Source organism: Camarhynchus parvulus, chromosome 8, assembly GCF_901933205.1.
Source record: "Camarhynchus parvulus chromosome 8, STF_HiC, whole genome shotgun sequence".
Lineage (NCBI taxonomy): Eukaryota > Metazoa > Chordata > Aves > Passeriformes > Thraupidae > Camarhynchus > Camarhynchus parvulus.
In genome coordinates this window covers 16,688,326-16,702,117 of record NC_044578.1, presented here as the reverse complement: position 1 = coordinate 16,702,117, position 13,792 = coordinate 16,688,326, and the positions used below count along the sequence as shown (strand labels likewise).

Sequence of the window (13,792 nt, the reverse complement as noted above, 5' to 3'; positions counted from 1 at the left end):
TTGTTTCAAGAAAAAGAAGCTTATTGTCTGTCCTAGAGACATTCACTTGCTGCACTTATCTGTTAAACAGTAATTCTATCTCCCAAAAATACAATAGTCTATAGTGGTATTCTTGAATATACCTTGGAACAAGCCCTCAAGCTCAAGTCAAATTCAGTGACTTAAGATTTCATCTTCATATAAATAAACTATCATTTTTAGTAGCCCAAGGAGAAGCAACAAAAGTCTGTACCCATGCTAAAACCAGATTCCTTTATGCTGGTTATGCTGGATAAAAGCCAAGGCTTCTCTCAAACACAAACAAACACAGAAGCTGTTTACAGGAGATTTTTTTAATCTGGGAACTATAAATACATTGAATTGTATTATGCTACTAAATTATTTGTATATTTAGTAATATACCTCAGTATTAAATCTAAGCAAGAGAGATGAAAACAATTCCACTTACAGCCAGAATATCTTATTTAAGTTCAACAGGAATAAAATCCAAACACAAACTCACATTATCCATCTGTTTCCAGCACATGTCCAGATACTGCTGAGCCTTTCGCCCTTCCTGAAGATGCTAAAAACACCACAAATAAATTAAATTTGCCTGTATTTTTAGTATTATTACCAATAATTAGTCCCTGCTCTAGTTGACAGCCTATGATGTGCAGTATCTTCCACAAGCTACCCATACTCTTTGGCAGATATTACTTAACATGCAAGAATTGTATCACAGATACTGTGGTACACTCTCAAAAACAAAAAAAGAGCTCTAGCAAACACTGTCTTCCCAAGAAAATAATTTTTAGGTTTAATAACTGTATTATAGTATATAACATTATATATTATAGAAAAACCTTAAATGTGTTTTATAAGTGTATCCAAAACCTATGTACTGCTGTGTTCATCAAAATGGGTAAACAAATACATCAGTTCATTAAGACATGCATCTTGATATGCTATTTTCAACTTTAAAACCACAGAAATTACCATTTTTCTCTCAGTTTTCAGATCATGAGAATATCTCATCAATTCTCCATACACTCTGTGTCCCATTTCTTCTGCAACTACTTCTCGCTGTCCTGCATAGTCATTCAGCTCATTGAGGATGTTAAAAAAGGCAATACACGAAGTAAACCTGACAGAAAGCACACACACACAAAAAGTTAGGTAGCTTTTAAAAATGTACTTATTTTAGTATAGTCTGTACTCCTGATTAAATAAAAAAACACAGACATTTTAAAATAAGCCTTATCTTAATGCTAATTGAGTTAGAGTAAAACACAAGCTGGGAAAGCCTATGTTAAGCCTAGCATGTACTATATGTTGCAACGTCTCTTCAAACACGTTTTACAAGAACAGGGGGTTTGTGGATGGAAAAGAAAGAAGAAGAATACTACCTGGCAAGCCCTGTAGTATAGTGGTATCTCCTAAGCTGGCCCGGGAGGGGCCTGAGCCTGGGAAGAGATACCCCCGTCCCTAGGCTGGGAGCTGAGCCTGCTGCAGATGATGTGCTTGGTGCTCTCCAGGGTGGAACATGCCAATCATGCCACTGCTATGCATGCCGATGGATTTACTGAACAAGTTTGCTATCAGCTCTGGAGACAGCTGCCTGTTTGCCTGCCCACCTCTTGGCTGGAAGTAAGGTGCCACTATGGCTGGCACTGAAAAGGGGGGAAGAGGAGGGGCAAAGGGTAGAAAGTGTGTGTGGAAGGGAAGAAAGGGAAAAAAAACAGGCACCACATTAAAATATACATCTTTCTCTCTTTTAATTGTGGAATACTGCCATCTCCATAGGCTTGGCTTTTGGGAATTTCAAATGCCACTCTAGCACTGGAAAGCCTATTCCCTCAGGTCCAGGATCTTTACATAGTTAAAAGAGCTAGAGGATTCCTACTGTGAATTCTCAGGCACTCTGCACAGTATGTGCTCTGGCTGCAACCTGAAACTTGTCCACTTGTTTTATTTCCTAAGACTTAGCTCTAAAGAAAAAAAGTACTGTGCTTTTTCAAATAATTTTTTTAAATGGCTATGGAACGTACAGCAAAACAAGCCCATTTTTGATAAATAAATCAGCACAAATTGTTCCTCCACCAGTAGACATCCATTTGTTTTGTCTCCGGAGTCAAAGCAAGTCAGCATTTTAAGAGCTCCTGTTGCCCATACCATGACAATTTGTGTACACTCATGTCTCACTATAGAGATGCATAGCTACATTTGTATTGCCATAAAAATGCACTGAAAATCTCTTTTACTAAGCAAAAAACTAAAGCCTAAGGACACACACTTGCTTTTCTTTAAAAAACAATACTAGTTTGTACATAGTAAGCTAAACTTCTGCTTTCAAAATTTAAGCTAACTTAGGATTATTTTGGAAGGGAGCAAGTACAACCTGCCATGTCTACTACATTAAAATACCAATGGAAGGAAACATGCTTGAGAATTGTAGCAGAACTGTAAGAAGCCAAGCACAATTCTTTTGTTGTAATCACCAATTAAATATTTTATCTTAAAAAAAATCCATAAAAGGACAGCATATGCAGTTAGTTTTCCCTTTTTACACACAGAACTTGAAATGGACATTTTTACCTGGGTTCCTCATCTTTTGGTGAGCGCTTAGGACAGTACTTCTTAACCAGATTTCTATTAAAGAAGAACAAAAAAGATCCTATTTTAGAATCTCTTTTGAGAAGACACATAGAAAACTCCATGAACAAATTATTTCTGTTTAATGTTCTATAAACAAATCTATTCCCTCTGTCAACTTATAAGGGTCCTTTAGATAACGCAAGGCTGAAATCTACAGTATTATCAAAGTTTTACACCACTCTGACCTAGAGCAATTTGCAAATATTTTAAAACTTCTACTGCAGTGAGCAGACACGAAATGCAGAGTTTGTTATTTAACATCCTATTCCCACATGCAGAAGGCAGCGGCACATGAGGACAAGGCCAATGTATGATCACTGTGCCACACAGACAGTGCACACTGTGCTGTGCCACCAGCACACAGCTCCATTCCTGAAGGAAGCTCTGAGCAGAGATTCAGGTCAAAGATTTTAACCACACTATTTCCAAATCTTTAATAAGGACATGCCCAGAACAGGAGAGGTAACATGACTTTTCTGAAAAGAGATTTTACACTTTGTCCTACCACCAGCATTGCAAATACCCAGATTTTAGAAACCAAGCAAATCTCTAGAATCCACAGAACCAGCACTTCGCACTGTATCACAGTTCAATTTTTGAAAACATTGATATGAAATGACCTGCTTATCATAGAATGCAGGAAAAAAAAGGAATGGAGGAGTTAAGAAAAGATTCTAGGAGAAAAAAAATCTGGCATGCATGTTGTGTATTTCACCTCACTGTCTCTCTGTAACTTCAGTTGTTACAATTATGAACTACTTTACCATTAAAACAAAGGGGCTAATTCTACTTTCATCTAAAATAACCTTGTACAATTTCTCAAATCCTTTTATCTGGAAGTCATCTTTATGGCACAAAAGCCCACATAGTGAGATAATGTCCAGTCACAAAGCATACACCAGAATATGAGCAGGGAGCTGGAGAGGAAATAGTAAACTTGGATCTTTTGCCTGTTTCTATACCTCTGAGATTACAACCAAAAATAGCCAACTCTGATAAGAAAGTCAGGTCCTTTTTATACCAACACATACTAAGAAAGAGAATAAGCACTGACTTTTTAAAAATTATCTACACATTTTATACTAACCTGCTTATTGAAGTTCAAGTAAGAATCTCTTCTCTCTATCCCCAGAACCCACTGCCTATTGTAACATTCTACTTGGTAGGGATTAAATGCAGACATTTTTAGGAAAATGCATGAACAAAATAGGAAAAAAAAAATTCACTAAGTAAAGTTCCTGTGTTCCATTTTGTCTTACATTTCTGCTTTGTTCCTCAGTGCTTATTAATCAATAGGAAATTCCTAAAATTCATGTTATTTTTATTCAGAAGGTGAAATGCATAACACACATACAATGCTGTAGCTAAGCAACCATGCAGGAGCCTTTTCAAGGGAAGATTTTCAGAGTTGTTAAAAAGAAGAAATTACTTACTAAAGCCATACAGTCTAAAAACGGCAGGAGGGAAGCGTCATAAATACAGATTATTTACTACTGCGCTGATTTTTGTTCTGGTTTCATTTTTTAATGCAATTGTTTACTATTTCTAGAAAGACAAATATTATATAATCATTTTTCCTAATAACTGCCAGGTTCATTAGTCAATCCCATGTACCTTTGGATCAAAGGAACACATTGGTTTGAGACACTGTGAGCAGGATTTAACAGCACAGGGGACAGTAATCAGTGGCAGTAAATATAAAATGACAAGCAAATGCAGGTTTTAAAGGTCAAAGAAAAAGACTGTGTTCATGTGAATAATTATGCATAGATAGTTTTTCCAATAAGTGAATACCAACCCCTAATCAAAAGACAGATATTAAATTTGAATTGTTGAAAAGCACAGGTTGACAAGCAGCCAGTATGAGCAGGGATTTGAAGAGTGAAGCATTCTTTCAAAGAGGAGCCAGCTGACACTTATAGGGGAGCATAACATCCTCTGACATTTCAGTCTAAATCCATGCCTAATTCTCAGAATTCAGATATGGACCTGGACTAGTTTATAAGAAAATTGCACAACTAATTGCTGATCATCAGAACAGAAACAAATCTATAAGATTAATGCCTTTGCTTCCTACAAAAAGTACAGCTGATGACACTTTAATCCTCTTTGGTAGTAAAGTTTTGATGGCTTCTATCACAGTCTGTCTTACAGCCAGCCATTTGGAAGCAGATTTTATACAGGAATAACCACATCCAATTGTGCTGCTCTTGTAATTTTATTAACCTCACTTCTTGGTATAAATTGGTCTCAGGTCAACACCAGTGAGACAGGAACCTGATTTTTAAGAGAAGTACCAACTCAGTCACCTAGGCAGAAGTTTCAAAAAGCACTTCAGCTGAAAAAAATTACTTACAGTCAGGTACATAGAACATCTACACAAAATTTTACAGATGTGTTAAAAATTGTGTTTATCAACTCAAAACTAAGTTTTCTTCAGTCAATTAATACAGCACATAAAGAACAGAAGCAGCAGCATCAACATGGTACAATTTCTATGAAGGCAGCAGCTCAGGTACCGCGGTATCTGCTTATACTAAATCACTACAGCCTCTATATCATATTAACAATAACAGTTAACTGTGTTTAGTAACATCTCATCAGAAACACTGGAGCAATCAATCTTAAAAAAGTGTAACCTGGACTTTGAGTTTACAAAGCTGAATATCCTTGGAACCATTAAGAAATCACATGTTTAAATTCATAGCAACAGGACTATAAAAAAAACCTGCCACAACCATATTTGAATAGTAACGAACAGCGAAAAATCCCAGCTCCAATCAAAGGAAGAGTTTTGAGAAATGATCACATGTGGTGATAATCTGTGGACCCAGCTTTACGTTTGAGCTTACACCCATTTTCAAAAATCTTTGAAAATCTTTATAAGGAAAAGATTACGCATATAAAAATGTGGAAACTGTCTCAGTTTGACACGACATATGCACATATTCATACTGTATTTACACAAATAGCACTTAAACACAACAGTATGCAGAAGGAACATGAAAAATAGATTTGATCAGAGTAACCAGGTATCTCCAGAGATCACAATGCACAATTTTAATGGGCAACAAACAGCTTAGGAGCAATCATAGCTATTTGTTTTAAACCAACAATAGAGAAGCTGACCATATTCAGGAATTTTATTCCATGGCAGTTTCATCTCCAGCTGCAGGTATAACTTGTAGTACTGCCTAACATCACAGAAAGTGGAACTCCTCTGTCTGCTCGAGTGTCATAATGCTTTAGACAGGATGAAAAGGGAGTGAACCTCCAGAATTATTTTGTGTGTAATGATATGGAACAAAACAGACCTTTACATTGCCCCTTTTAAGAAACAGTACTGGTCAAAAACAGCATCTGAGAATTCAATTTAAATATTCAGTCTAGAGCCCAGCAGTTTGGCACATACTAAATCTCATTTTTTCCAATTACAAAATAAAAACTAATTAAACAGTCATATCATTAAAATGCAATGTGTTAATGTACCCTGCAATATCTTTGTCCTGATTCACATCCCTGTAACTCAGTAACAGCCTCTAAAAACCTTTGCAACCTTGTGGTAACACAATACATTAGTTGAGACCTACACCACATAAAAGTTGAGATCTTCCTTTAAGTTAGCTCAAACAAAATCAAATTACACACCCTTTTTTGTTTCAGAACACATTATGTTGCAGGCAAAAACAAGACAAGCTGTCTAGAGTGTTTTTTTCCTCCCACAGACAATTGAGGATTCCCCAATTTTTCTTGTAATTTTTTCGTATCAAAGAAGAATAGTAAGGAATTAAACCTAAAACCAGCATTTGGAAAAGTTATCACTTCTGGAATTACTTGGCAACCATGAGATGCAACACCTGCATACAGTAAGAATAAATGAGGAGCTCAAACAGCCCCTCATATGCTGTACATGCATCACCTGCCCTTTTCTAGAAGACCTGGAAGGGCTGTTGCACCTGGGAAAGGCTCATCACTAAGTTGTGACAGTATAAAGAAAAATAAAGGTTTCAAAATGCAAGGGTATACACAAAGTGAATGTGAATTTCTGCCAGGAGACCGACTCTAATAAGTGAAAACAGTTATGAAAAGTTCACTCAAGCTTTCATCCTTGGGTTGAAGTCTATGAGAATAAGATCCATCAATGATCTCAACAGGATGTTCATGGTCCACACTGAAACCAAGACAGTAAAAAAATACCACCATACATCACTAGCTGTATCTCCTGACTAAACTTGGCTTTCCTTGGTCTTCCATCCCAGTACTAAGAGAGCCACAGAACTACCAAGAAATGACCACTTCCTGTACTGTTTATACTCTACTAACCAAGGGCAGTATTAATCTTAGTTATAAAGTTCAATATCAAAAGAGTCTCAAACACTCTTTTTCAGATTGTTTTCCATTACAAAAGGAAGAAACAGTGACATACTGGAAATTTCCATTAGGGATATTAATATCTATCTCACAGGCCATATGCTGCCAATATTAAAATTACCAGAACCACAGTCCATCCCACAAGATCTTCTCAGAACTTCCCAGGACCAAGATGCAGGCTGGCTAACTCTGCTGAAGGTGACAATTTTGCTTGATCTCAATCCCCCCTGGGCCTCACAACTATGTTACATAATTAAAAACAGTGAGTGTCCTCAGGAACAATGATGGCTGAAATCAAGTTGTTATCATGAGACAGTTCATTACTAAAGAGTCAAGTCTGCCCCAAAGAATATATATGCAAGAATATCAAAGAGTAACGCATGAACTGGTCTACTGGCAGAAAATCAGTCACCCTGTGATGTGTGTGCTGTCCAGCCCCTGGTGGGAAGCAGGCAGGAAGTGCACATGCACTGTATAATGTGTGTGCAACAAGACCTGTGCTTCCCAGAGCTGTCATACTTACTGCACAGGGACAGTCACTCCAGTCATCTGACAGAACGGGTACTCGACAAAACTCTTTCATTTTTGAAAGACACTTCGAGAAAAATCAATCGTTTTACCCAGAGTAAAATGCTGAACAGAGAAAATTTCCTATTTTTAGTCAAATCCTGAAGCAATAATGTGGTGTCTCATCTTGCTAGCTGTGGAACGAACCTTTAAATACAATTAAGCAAAATGGTATTCGTTAATACTATTTAAGGAAAAGATCTTGATAGACATCTGTGGAAATAAAATATATGTCTATTTTTTAATAGACAACTGAAAATAAATTAAAACAGGGCTGCCAATTGTGCTGTGCATGCTTCCAACTTTACCTCCTCAAGTTCTTCTATACCAGCTTTGGAAAAGTGGTACTTATTTTCTTCCTTCCAAGAAAAAAATTCCTTCAGTAAAACAATGGATTATTATGATAGGTGAATATATACAACTGGATGAAAATAAACTGATCAAGAAATCAAAGAGGAAATGAGCAGCTCAGATACAGAACATCCATGTCCTCCACTGGGAACCTCATTACTGTATTAACGAGGAAGGATTTCTCAGCTCTCTATCTAGTGACAATCTGATTTGCAAATGATGGAAGAAACCACAGGAGAGAAGTTGCTATCAGTTTCAGTCTGACAAGGGTAGGCTTGCAGCTTCAGTCGAATCCCCAAAGGAATTCAGGACAATAAAGATGAGGTGAAGGCAAAGATGGCAGTGAAGGCCAAGTTCACAAGATTACTCGTCTTACTTTCAATTTTATTCTTCAAGCACTGTGTGCACTGTTGGTAAAAATTAACCTACTTTATGCTGAAGAAATAACTTTATTCTGAAGCAGCCATTTCATGGCTGCTACTCTCCTTGTATGATCCCTGAAGGGAAATTCCTATTGGACCTAAAAGATGTTTCACTTGGCAGCTACAGAACAGAGCTAAGACAAAGGGTGGCTGGGTTACAGTCTCACCCAAAGGGACAAGACCTGCTATGGAAAGGGTGTGCTTTAAGGACAGGAAGGTCTTGTTGTTTTCTCAAGTTCAACTCAATTATTTCCATCAGATTTCTTAACACAATGTAGTGTAGCTCTTGCCAATTCAACATGAGAAATTAATTAGTAGCAGAGGCACACACACACTCTCAAGTGTAGATACAGAAAATGCACTTTACAGCAAACATGCTGATAGTCAGTGCAAAAAATCACTATGGTTTTCCTTGTTTTGAATCTTTAATTTTAAGCCTTAAACATTTTTAGTTCAAAGATCTGAAGGGTGAGTGGGAGAGAAGGGTGGGAGAGAAGGCAAAAACAAGCAAGCAAGTGCACACCCAAAGATAATTTTGTTTTGGACTGGTCTGTTGTGAAAAAAGCTAGTGATCTAATTCACTCTGTAAATGAAAAACAGTCATTAATCATGACATTTCATATTTGCCCACCAAGTGATACAGTGATTTTAAGTAACTTTTAAGATCCACTAGCAGAGAAAAAAAGCCTTACCTCAGTTGTTTTGCATAGTTTTGCTCAATTTCTATCCTTTCTTTTACAAATTTTGCATATTTCTCCAAGAAGTCAATGCCCCACTGTGTATGCTTGTCCAAGTTATCAAACTGATCCTTTAAAAAAAAAAAGGAAACAAAATTACCCAGAATTAGTTAAGAATCACAGCAGCACCAGATTTACACATCATTTATTTGTAAGCTGTGCTCTGAGGGAATGCTTGCTACTGGCAAATACTGCCTAGCAAATACTTTTAGTCTAACACAAACTTGCATTTTATGTTACAATAATCCACCACAGTGAAAAAATCAAGGATTTTCAGCTTACAACAGCATCTCAAATTAGCAGTTATTTAGTAATCCCAAAAGGCAAGTAACTGAAACATCAAAGTTTGCATCTTGTAGAGGCTGAATCCAAACACACTTCACAGTTAACTTAAAAAAAAAAAAAAAAAAAAAAGCTAAGGAAGTAATTAAGTTCAAAGTTTAATTAACTTGCAAAAAAAAAGCTCTGAAGGCTGTTTATCAGAGGCTATCTCTTGCACACTCAGTGGCTTGCCTGAATGAATGATGTAGACTTCTAGCACTACCACCTTAAGTTCAATTTCAACATGCAGTAGGATGATCTACAGCTAAATCAAAAAATGCCTAAAATGCTGTAAGACTCAGGGAACACATATTCACTTAAAGAGATACCAGGTGAACACAGCTATATAACCAACAAAAATAAATGTAACATAACAAGATTAAGGTTGCTCTCCAATGCTGCCCTGCAGGCGCCAGGATCCTACACCACAGACTCTGAACCACAGCCATTCGTGCCTTAACACTTCAGTCCAATGGCACGCAAGTACTGCCACCAAAAGCATCCATCCTGTTCTACCACCAGCCTCTGCACCACTCTCTCCACCAAAATCACAACCACTTTCCCTGATGTTTCACCACAGAGCCACAGAAACAGCCAAGAGATGGGAGAGGGACTGAAGACAAGACCTCGATGTATTTGGGAAACCATGGCCTGGATCTCACATTATTCTGATATGTGCACTTTGCACCAACTGGACATTTCCACTCGAAATAGCTTATGTCAAATAAAGTGACATTTCTGCTACTGCTTTTAGAGAAGCTGCACATGCATGGTTTGAGTGTGGGAATAGGCAGACAGAGACCAGGCTGTGGCATCAAACCACATTTGCAAATATGCGTAAAAATACAACAATCTCAAGAAGCCTTTCTTTTTTACACTTCACTCATTTGTGTAATTACTCTTACAAAATTAACCTAGCATCCAAAAGTAGTTTGTAAAAGATGCTTCTGGCATGAAGTCAATACCTAATACCATTAAAAAGAACTGACTTCCTTCAGCACACAGCAGAACAAAGCCTTTGCTGTCCTACTTAAGCTCTTTAGACCACAAAGCTCTCATTTGCTGCTAAGGTTTCATTAGCATTAGGGAACGCCACATTACTTATGTTTCCAAACATGCAACCAGAGACAGTGGCTTTCCAAATATTCCGTTGAAACAAAAAAGGACTCCGCTGCTCAAACTTCCTACAAGGTCTGCTGTTAATATGAAAATTACATTTTACAAGTAATCATGCTTTACTACAAAGATTTCATCACTGATCATATAACAAAAACTCTTTTTTCCTCTCAATTCCTCTTCTTCATGTGATTCTAGAAACAGTATGTTCTGTGCAAAGACAGCTTTGTTGGATTATCCCGCAAGCTTCACAATTTTTCAAATTCTCTATAAACAATAAACCTGTCAATGAAAGTCTGTGGCCATAAGAACCACCTTACACTGCTCTGTAAAGCCACTGAGATAAATGAGCAAAAGATAAAGGCAACATCAGAGAATAAGCAAAAAGGCCTGGCCTTTTCAGAAAGGCTTCCAGAGGAGAGTCACAAATTCACTTATTTACTTTCAATCTCTCTCCAGAAGCTCACACTTGAGCTCTGGGCCTCGATAAAACAAAAAGCTTCCTTTTTGAACAAACAGCAAATCTTCCAGACTGCTACAAAGGAAATCAAACTAATGCACTGAGATACAAGTGATGTCTACAATGGAAAAAATAAAGGTCAAAAATCAGGCAATGCAGGGCAGACAAGACAACAGACCAAACAGTTTCAATAAAATATAGGTCTGTAATTTCAAAATAAATACATCAGTGTAGCAATTTGGCTACCTCCTTTATAAAAAATATGAAAACTGCATTAACTAGAGATCACCAAAATGTTATAAAAAAAAAATTCACATCCTACAACATCTGGCTATCTACATCTTGATAATGAAGTATGTTCTCAACAATAATTCCGAGCACATATATTGCTGTTTGTCTAGTAACTACCCACACTCCTTGCCAGCTGAGCAGAAAATTTTTGTAAAAAAATTTATTACAACTGCATCTGACTATTATTAAAGTGATTAAGGTCAGCTAATGGATGGTGGCCTTATGTAGAAACTGCCCACTCAAAAGTGGAATGTAGTCCAAAGCCTCTCCATTACAAACAAACAAATCTGACACTTGACAAGAAGTTTGCAGGAGGTTAAAACAGACTATTCCAAAACAAATGTCACCTACCTAAATTCTACTTCCAGATTATTTACTGGAACCACACATCAATGTTATAAACACTCCAGGTTTGCAGCTCTAAACTTTTCATGTGTTTGCAGATACCAGGAAGCTTTACAAAAACAGCAGCTGAAGCATCAAAGCCAAGAGTGAACCTGACTCAACCTGCACCCAAGACAAAACAGACTCTCCTGGGTTAAAGTCGAGATTTGCTCTCCTCCTCTTACTGACACTTGTTTTTTCTCCAAACAAGCCTTAAGAACTCATAAAAAGAAAAACATGGGAGATCTCCAGAGGGATGAGCACACTACAGCATAAATACTGGACGTTTAGTCTTCCCAAAGCTACCAGTCCAGACACTGACTAGTGTGGGAGTTTCAAATAAAAGGCATTCAACAAGATTGAGATTTTTACAGGGTTAATGTTCCCAGCTTTCATGAACTTCAGAAAGCAATTCTACTTGCATTTAAAGCTAGGATTGTGGTATCATTCTGTAAAAAAATCCTTCTGTTTCACTAATTTATTCCTTTACAGTATGTAAACTAGCTAACTGCATTAACATTGAATTGCTTTCAAATTAGTCTCCCATTTCACTGACCTCCACACAATACAGCTGAAAGTTTTAAGAATCACATTAAACATTGAAGTACATTGACTTACAATTTCAGAAACCTATCTCAATTAATTACATCTGCAATATCTACTTAATAAAACATTTTATTTGAAATGAGGATACTTTGCATTAATTATTCTACCATCATTTTATTCTCTATTGACTCAACTGTTCATCATTACTTCCATATTTTTATCTGACCACAATTTTTAGTCTGCAGTTACTCAAGTGATCTTATTTGCACTTCTGAAACACTGGCTCAAGATGAGATTTTTTTGCCAATTCTTTGTTCTCCAGGCTGCACAGCCAGTCTAAACTTCCAAGTCAACGAGTGGGAGATTAAAAACTCAATCCTTTCTTTTGCTCTCTAAATTCTTAACCCTTATGCAGGTTGGTATAACAAAATATGTACTATGACAGTGTTCAGAGCATGGAAAAGTAGCAAGCAGGTCTTGGTTCAGAGAAAAAAAAAATCAAAACACTTGGCATCAAAAAAGCCCCAGTGCATTTGTGGACATAAATACTGTATTTTATTATCACCTTACGAAAAGCCATGACTTAACCGCAAAACCAGAAATCCACAGAAAGCCAAGTGAGAAAATGTGGGTGATTAGGTAACTTAATACACATCTTAGCAGTTCTTGTTTACTCAATTTATGCCCATGAGGCTTTATCAAATGAACCTGAATTATGGACAAATTTAAATAATAGGTTAAATCTGCATAATGGGTTTTTTTGCCTGCATGAGCAGCACTGCAGAAGAAAAACAGGCTGCCTCTTAACACTCAACTCTATTCAAGAAGTTAAATATTTTAAGTTACAAAGCATTATTAAGTGACTATTTAACATATTGAGATTTTATAAAACTCTTATGAAATGGCTGAATTATGAAACATTATGCAGCTTGGGTTTTATTTTTTTTTATTTCTAGATAATGATCAAGGTCCTCAAATTATTCCCCGTTTGACTTGGAGGTATCTCCAAGTAAATTTCTTTACTTCAAAAAATGAAACAAAACAAAATAAATCTCTTGCAGTGTTTGTACAAAGAACTACCTGATGCGCTACATTAAAAGTTATGGGAACCATAATCATCAAGAAGTATATTAATGAGAACTGACCAGTATAATATACTATACCTTTCCCTATTTGTCTTCAGGACCAGTTAATTAGAAAACTGTATTTTAATTAGAGCATGTCACACTAATCTACTTCTGACAATACATTTCAGTTTGTCTTCGTGGATATGTCTTCACTGTCTGTTTTGGGTTTCTACTTTTGTCTCTATCTTTATGCATTCCTGCTTCCTTTTCTATCTTTGGATAATGGCTCTTTTATTTTACTGTCTGAACTGATTATCATTCCTCTGTATTCCTGCCTGTTTGTTTTCATAATTATCAATTTGGTCTGGTCTTCCTTTTTTCCTTGCAACTGCAATGTGCTTCTTCTAACCAGGCAGACAAAAGCTGCTTCCAGCTAAACAGTACTTTATCTTTTCAAAACACCCTGTTAGCTTCACGTCTGAAAACTAACAAAGAGTTGTTTCTATATCAAGAACAAAAAAG

The 13,792-nt window shown here is 36.7% G+C and overlaps 1 protein-coding gene across 3 annotated transcripts in view; it reads right to left on the bottom strand.

Moving 5' to 3' along the window:
* The window catches only part of FNBP1L (formin binding protein 1 like), a 52,197-nt gene that overhangs the window by 19,344 nt on the left and 19,061 nt on the right, over nucleotides 1–13,792 (bottom strand). For all 3 annotated transcript variants that reach the window (XM_030953500.1, XM_030953501.1, XM_030953499.1), the window contains exons 2-5: nucleotides 9,041–9,156; nucleotides 2,578–2,631; nucleotides 979–1,126; nucleotides 503–565 (exon numbers count right to left, since the gene is read on the bottom strand). In XM_030953500.1, the coding sequence (XP_030809360.1) occupies nucleotides 503–565; nucleotides 979–1,126; nucleotides 2,578–2,631; nucleotides 9,041–9,156 (381 nt within the window). The remainder of the gene's footprint in view (nucleotides 1–502; nucleotides 566–978; nucleotides 1,127–2,577; nucleotides 2,632–9,040; nucleotides 9,157–13,792) is intronic.